Source organism: Adiantum capillus-veneris, chromosome 11, assembly GCF_014529385.1.
Source record: "Adiantum capillus-veneris isolate H3 chromosome 11, ASM1452938v2, whole genome shotgun sequence".
Lineage (NCBI taxonomy): Eukaryota > Viridiplantae > Streptophyta > Polypodiopsida > Polypodiales > Pteridaceae > Adiantum > Adiantum capillus-veneris.
The window spans coordinates 145,496,235-145,503,431 of NC_140941.1; the positions used below are offsets into that span (position 1 = coordinate 145,496,235).

The following is a 7,197-nucleotide window of genomic DNA, read 5'->3' on the forward strand; positions in this document are numbered from 1 at the left end:
CCCACTATCTTCTCCCTCACGGGATTGACTCTAACCACTAAGCTAACACGTGCTCGTTGAAAGGTGTGTGTGGGATAAGCTTATAGATCATGGCGTCGCGGACAGGTTTACACCTAGTTCACACTTAGTTCACACCGAGTTCGCACTGAGTTCACACCAAATTTGGTGTGGTGTGCAGGCCCTCTCCAGTTCACACCGTGTTCACGTCGAGTTCACACCAAATTTGGTGTGGTGCACATATCTCCGAGTTCACGCTTAGTTCACACCTAGTTTAAATGTCGATTGGACGGCCCGGATTGCACCCGCCTCGCGACGCCTATTGTGGGCCATTGATCCCACCTCCCTATGGAGGTGTCATTTAGTGACGAGGTCCTGCGACTCCAAAACTTTTTGTTGGCACTGCCGTAAGACAGTCTATGGCGTCCAGGTGGAGGGCCTGCATGGGATTTATCTTTTTGTTCGGTCCAAATAGGCCTTACACATTAAAAAAGAAAGTACAATGAGAATCTTCAACAGGTGCGATTACGGAGCTGCAAAAAAAAAAAAGAACGAGCGCTTGCATGGCAACGAGGTCATCGGCATGACTGAGTGCAAGGCTCGATTGAGCACAAGGCAACATGATTGAACGCAGTGTAGGGTTGGGCTGAGGAGCGTATGCCAGGGCAAGAGGCTTTTTTTATAGAAGGTGTAGTGCCGGTCGTAGGCATGAAACCATTCGAGTTGGGATGGTTAGCACATCAATTCGAAAATGTCATTTCGTGATACGTAGAGGTTCAAAACCTGGTTATTTTGCTCGCTAGTGTGCAGACAAAGCACAATGGACCATTAGGAGAAATGTGTGAAGGAATCTACATAAATTTGAATAAAACGGAAGAAGAGCGAATAGGTGATACATTGGGTGCATTTTGGGCATTTTGGGCGTGCAAATTTTGTAGTGTGTGTGTGTGTGTACTTTTCCTGTGCTGCAGGTGATAGCAAGGTTGCGAGAGAGAGGAAGGGATTGTAATTTTTCTCTCTTTCGTTCATCATCTCCGATGTTTCAAGTTGAGATTACAAGTGTTAATATGGTAGTATTTAAGCCTTCTCTAACTAGAGAGGCGGTCATTGCCTCTGCAGGCCCACAAGTGGATTGGGACATCACGGAGGAGGAGTAGGACCCCTCCATCGCCAAAATCCCCTCCCGCGCTTCCTTCATCTCCCTTGCTCCCCTGCCTACCACCTTGCCTGGCCTATTCGTTCCTCCTCCTCTTCTATTGCTCCATGTGGGGCTTCACCATCTGCAAATTCAAGAGCTTCTTACCGATCATTGCCACTTACACATGATGCACGCAACAGTCATGCATTTCAATCATGATTTATCTTCGATTCTGATAAGAATTAAAGTGCATTCAAGCAATTATTTCTTTTGCAGGCCCTGTAACTCTGCTTAGAGCTCACTCAAGCCACCCCTTGGATAGCAGTAGCTATTGCCACAGTCCAGGCAGTCGGCACAACTACGGAGATGAGCACCTCATCATGTTAGGCATGCCGGTTGTGAGTTAATGTGGCCTGACATAAGCATAATTTTTATTGCAATTAATACTGATGCAGGTGAGGCATGGCATGCGTTTCATAGAAATTGTCCTTAATGAGCTAGAAAGTATGTTGTCACTCTTGCGGATGTCTACTCCCCCCCCCCCCTTCCAGCCTTCACTTCTCCCTCGGACCAAGGGGTGGGTCAGTCACTCTGAGGCAGCTCCCACCTGGGCATGCGAGGTTAATTGTATATAAACTAATGAAACCAATCTATGGCTGGTGGAAGTGACAGAGGTTCATGAAGTGGCTTGAGGTGACATCATCATGGTCGGGTTCTTTCCTCTCGGTGCATTCTAGATGTGTAACCGCCCATGGCAAGTACTGTTGTGTATTTTTCAATCGAGTTGAGGAGGTTTTCCACAGTTATCCTAATACCTATTGCATGCATCTCATGCATGGTGGCATGTGGCTCCATGTCTTGCTTAACTCAAGGCAACCTTTTGAATGTTGATCAATTTTTGTGTGTTGCAAGATATTGTTGAGTATGCAAAATGTGAGGCTACAGTCAAAGTTTATGGCCCTTTCGGAGAAGCGGTGAAAAAGTGGGGTATCCATGACATGGAGTTGGCGATGGTTGACCCATGGTAGGTTTCTGTTTGGTACAAAATTCAAGGAATTTGGTCACTAAGCTTCAGTTTCAAACATGATTTTGGTCTTGCTGCATCTTCTACAGGTGTGTGGGCTATCATAGTGAAGTTGAGTCGCCAAAGAGGCGGCTAGCCAAGTCTTTGATATTCTACAAGACAGAAAGTGAATGTCCTATGGAAAACGCTATGCTCAACCTATGGAGGGCATTCATGTGCTAGTTGACATGCAGCATATGAAGGTGATTGAGTTTAAGGACCAAAAACTTATACCTCTTCCTGCTCCTGATCCCCTTCAAAATTACCAAGCTGACTCGCGTGGTGGAGTTGATAGAACTGCTGTAAAGCCTTTGAAAACAATCCAGTCTGAAGGACCTAGCTTCTGAGTGCGAGGCTACTAACAATCCAGTGTCTGGAACAAGTGGGTTGCAATCTCGCATGGCTTTCAATTTTGATTGTAGAATTGTCGCCTTGGCATAGAATGCATTGTTATGGATGTTCTTAGGATCATGATCATGGAGATTCTTGAAGGTAGTACTCTATGCTCTTTGTAATGATACCTTTTTACACTCAAGAGGCTCATTTGTCGTAATTATTGTTTACCTTTGGTTCAATCTCTTGAGTCTAATAAAATAGGCAAAAAAAAAAGTCTAAGGCCAACTATAGCATACAATGAAGATGATGTGTTACCTAGAGCCTCCCATGGCATACACTAATGATGTGTGTCACCTAAAGCCTCCCATAGGTAGATGGGACCCTTAGCCAAGAGTCCTTAGCACAAAGGAAGAGAAATGAAAGATAAGTAGGCAAAGTCATCCTATAACACAATTTCCCATTCAACGAGATAATTTTGGTTATCATTCCACCACCTTACTCCCATTATCTTAAAACCCTATCTTGTACTATCCAGAATACTTTAGTTTGTTACGTGAGCACTCATCTATGCCTCACTCCCCTATCTTTCTTACTAGGACAACAAGATTCTTTGCTTAGTTTACGATAGAAAGTGTATAGTGTTTTTTTTTGTGGCATCTCTTTTTTACTACTCTATGTTTTTAAAAATTGTGAGTTGTGTTATCAAAGCATGAGGTTAGTATTTGAATTGTCCTTTCACTTTTTGTTATTTTTTTTAATGCATACATCAATGAATGGCAGTGCCTTTGTCTACCCCGGACAACCTTGTTTAATTACAAGTGCCTTTGAATGGCCCAGACCCTCAAAACTAGTGATGCCTCCCCTTTTTGTTAAAGAAAAATGAGGATGTATTTTTTTGTAAAATTGAAGAAATTGAAGTAATGTCATTTTCTCTTTATGTTCATGACGAGTCGTGGCAAGGTAAGAGCCAGCTCATCAGTGCATGCGTGTTTTTATTAGATGTGGGGTTTCCATTGCTAAGGTTATGAGGCCCATATCATTAGGTGTTTATTCTTAAGCTATTGTTTTGGGGTCTAGTAGGCAACTGTAGCACAGAGAGCTCTTCTTGCTTCCTCATGGCTTCACTCCAGTCAAAAGCTTGAGCACATGGTGGACAGTGCGCCTAAGATCTCTCCTTTTGACATTCTTGTTGTTGTTCTCTAATTTCGGTCCTTCTCTTGAAGAAATTGAACCCCCCCGCCCACCACAAGGGCGCTTCTATTGAGATTTGCAGTGGTGTGCACTACCATCATCCATGCTACTGCTGCGGCCTCGAAGGTGAGGGAAGGCGTCGAGTAGCCAAGATTAACTTTTCCCTATGAGGTTTGTTCTTCTGTTTTTGACTTGCAATCATTTTTTTATTTGTACAATTTTTTGTTCTCTGTAAACCTTTTGCTGACAAGTTTCGGCGTGTTGCACAACAATTAGTGTATTGTCGCTTGCATGGTATGTTGTCTTCCATTGTATGTTGCGACTCAGGAGGTGAGGCAAGGCGTCATCCCTGAGGAAAGGCATCTGTTTTTGTTTTTCAATACGTGTGTCATGTTGCTGCTCAATTTAGCACTCGCTTAACTGGATCTGCATATCATTTAGCCGATAGGTTCCAGTGTCCTCTCCATAGATCTGCATGCATTTCATGTTTGTGTCTGTAGCTAGGAGGGGGACTAGATCTATGCCTTTGAAGCTAGGAGGCGGAGCTCACATCTGGGTGCAGTGTCCTACATTTGCAGCAAGGAGGAAGAGATCAAATCAATAGACATATGGTGCACTTGCGCATGTCCTCTTTGCACTGTTATTCAGGTTTGTCGGACACTTGATTGTGAATTTTTCATGCTCTTGTTTGAGATTTTGTAGCAAAAAAAAATATTCTTTCCTCATTTAATGTTGCAAGTCTCAGCTTGTTGCTATGATGAAGACCTCGAGTTTTGCATGTAGCTTTTAATTGCAAAGTTCCTTTTTTTTTAGTCGTATTTGTATCTTGCCTCTCGATGCCTTCAATTGCAATCCAAAAGACAACATGGCATTGTAAATTATTACTGCAAAATTTATTCTTTATGTGGTTCTTGAAGAGGAGCAGGGAGTTCTTGCAATGATGGTCATTATGAAGCTTGGACTTGTTCCTAGGCATCATATAAGATAGTGTGCTTACACACTAGACTGAGCAAGGAAAATTTTAGACGAGATCTTATGAATGATGAGATGTTTAATGTGTATGGATTGCATGGAACAATAAGCTTTTTTATGTCTGCGAATCCAAGAAGAAGCTAGATGTCACACGCTCCCCAATCTCGGTTGCAAGTATCAAGACATCGTCTAAGGTTGTTGATTCATCACCAAGCAAATCACCATCTAAGTTTCTTAGCCCTAATTCTACACTGAAAAAACATTCTCCCACAAATCCCATTAAAAAAGCATTGTCTTATGCTAGAGGTAAAAAATCTTAGCTAGTAAATTTTTGGAATTTGTTCTTGCAAGTGTGAAGGTTGTTTCCAACAATCATTTGTGTGTAGGTCAAATGGCTGATGGCGTTATTTTGTGCTCTCATAAAGTTGGGAATAATCTCCAAGTTGTCGTCTCTCCAGGTGCGATAGTTGTGCAAGACTCTCTGAAAGCAAAGCCCTTTGTTGAATTTTTCAGCTCTCAGCTTACCTTGATCAAGGCCTTGCCATCTCTTCTTATTTTTGGGATCTCTGAGACTACGCACTCTCAATTTTCTTTTGAGGGGAAAGTCTTGGCCAAGTATGGAACTTACAAGGTCCAAAAGGCCACATATAATAGGTTTTTGAAGGCTCGTTTGAATGATAAGCCATCTAATCACACCGTCACTTTTCTAGTTAGTGAAAGATATATTCCCCAATTTGTTGACTATTTTGAAGTAAATGATTTTGTATGCATGGAAGGTGTAGCCATCAGGAAAAGAAATGCCAATTTTAAAGGATCTTCTCCTTTTGATCTTTATGTTGATGCCATCACCTCCATTGTAAAGCTAAGCAATATGAGTGTACTTTATTATTGTTTCTTGAGCACAAGATAAAGGATTTGGTTGATCGAGATTCTTCCTTGGGAGATATCATTCTGACAATTGCATTCATGGTTGTGCAAGTTGAAAACCTTGCTAAGTATGATGGAAAAAGCTCTTTGTTGTTAACCATTGGGGACGGTCCAGCCTTTGTTGATAGAGCAAGTGGGAGTATATTGTGGCTATAGGTGTCAATCATCTATTGCTAATCCCTAACTGCCATGTGTATGTTACTTCTAGGAGGGTTGACTATCATCGCATGGTGAATGAAGTTCGTAAGCATGGATTTTATGCATGCATAGCCCACAATATCAATGTCTACAAGCAATTTCTCAAAACACTCTCTATTGTTGACTACGTTATTTTGTGTCCTCTGCCCACGAATCTGGTTTCTCACTTCAAAGACATACATGCTAAGCAACTTGCTCTTTTGGGCTTTGGAAGCAAGGTGAGCTTTACTTTTTAGCATATTTTTGTTCTCTTTCAAGCACTTATTGATGTATTTTTGTTTTGCCTAGGTCTTTGGCAATCTTGAAGTTGTTAATGTAGATAGCATTGGTCTCGAGTACAATTGTGGCGAGTGCAAGAGCAACCAAGTTAGTGGCCAAAGCTCTCATCCCTTTTGCTTCGCATGCAAAAAAGTTATTGAGGTGATGCGGGTTTCTATTGTGCAAGCACGGGTGACAGATCGTGATGGAAAACCAATCACTGTTGTGCTGCATGGCAAATTAGTTGATGAGGTCCTTTGACTCTCATGCAATTTCTTGCAGCTATATGAGAGTGATCTTGTTGATCTTAAGTGTGCTCCCTTCTTAACCTTAGGAAAATTGGTACATTTGCTATTGACAAACAAGGTTATGTAACAGGCTACAAACTTGAGGTGGATTAGCTGATTGTTTAAGTTACTTTTTGTACATTTGATCCTCAGCTTGCTCATTGTTTCCTATCCAATCTTACTATTGCAATTATATATTCCCTCTATCCTTATAGTCGCCATCACAAGTGTCATTTTGTATTTCAGGACAATATGATCTTTAATTCAAAGGCAACTTTTGAAGTTAATGGCAGCAATCTTAAAATTTCATTATAAACATTTGAATGTGTTGTGTGTTGTTCTCTTTATGTCCGGCCATGATTGGACTTTGAATATGTTGCAAGATTTAACTATTCAGCTTATTGTGGTTGATTAATGAGAGTGATGGTAAGGAGACTCTCAATGTATGGTTGACAAACAGTGAGTGTGATTGTATGGCCCAATCTTGGGATAGATCTGCATCTAAATGTACGTTGCACTCTCGCTTGAAAATTAGGATGACATCTTTGTCATTATCCACTCATTTACTTCTTATTATGTGTCATGTGCTAAGAGAAGCATGCATTGTCCATATGTGCGATGATAAATGCTTTAAGGGATCTTTTGTTGTCAACCCATATGGAGTTATGGTTTGAGAGAAACATGCTCTTCTTATTTTCGACACACATTTCAGCACCTTCATGTTTCCTCAAAAGCAAGTGCTCTCAAAGCAATATTGTTGTGTGTGGTCAAAGGAACTTACCTTGAGTTTAGTTGTTCTTATTTATTCTCATCCGCAAACCACCTTCTTT

At 41.4% G+C, this 7,197-nt stretch overlaps 2 protein-coding genes across 2 annotated transcripts; both read left to right on the plus strand.

Annotated features, from left to right (window-relative positions):
- The first annotated feature begins 15 nt into the window (after positions 1-15).
- On the plus strand, positions 16-5,588 carry LOC147448164 (copper amine oxidase 2-like). Its single transcript, XM_086524022.1, has 5 exons — positions 16-1,889; positions 2,048-2,159; positions 2,249-2,374; positions 4,304-4,373; positions 5,084-5,588. The coding sequence occupies exons 1-5, from the start codon at positions 1,814-1,816 to the stop codon at positions 5,162-5,164; spliced, it is 465 nt and encodes a 154-aa protein (XP_086380148.1). The 5' UTR covers positions 16-1,813; the 3' UTR covers positions 5,165-5,588.
- On the plus strand, positions 2,388-6,654 carry LOC147448165 (uncharacterized). The gene is made up of 3 exons (XM_086524020.1): positions 2,388-5,155; positions 5,833-6,040; positions 6,111-6,654. Exons 2-3 carry the CDS (start codon positions 5,852-5,854, stop codon positions 6,339-6,341), a joined length of 420 nt encoding a protein of 139 aa, XP_086380146.1. The 5' UTR covers positions 2,388-5,155; positions 5,833-5,851; the 3' UTR covers positions 6,342-6,654.
- Positions 6,655-7,197: the final 543 nt, after the last annotated feature.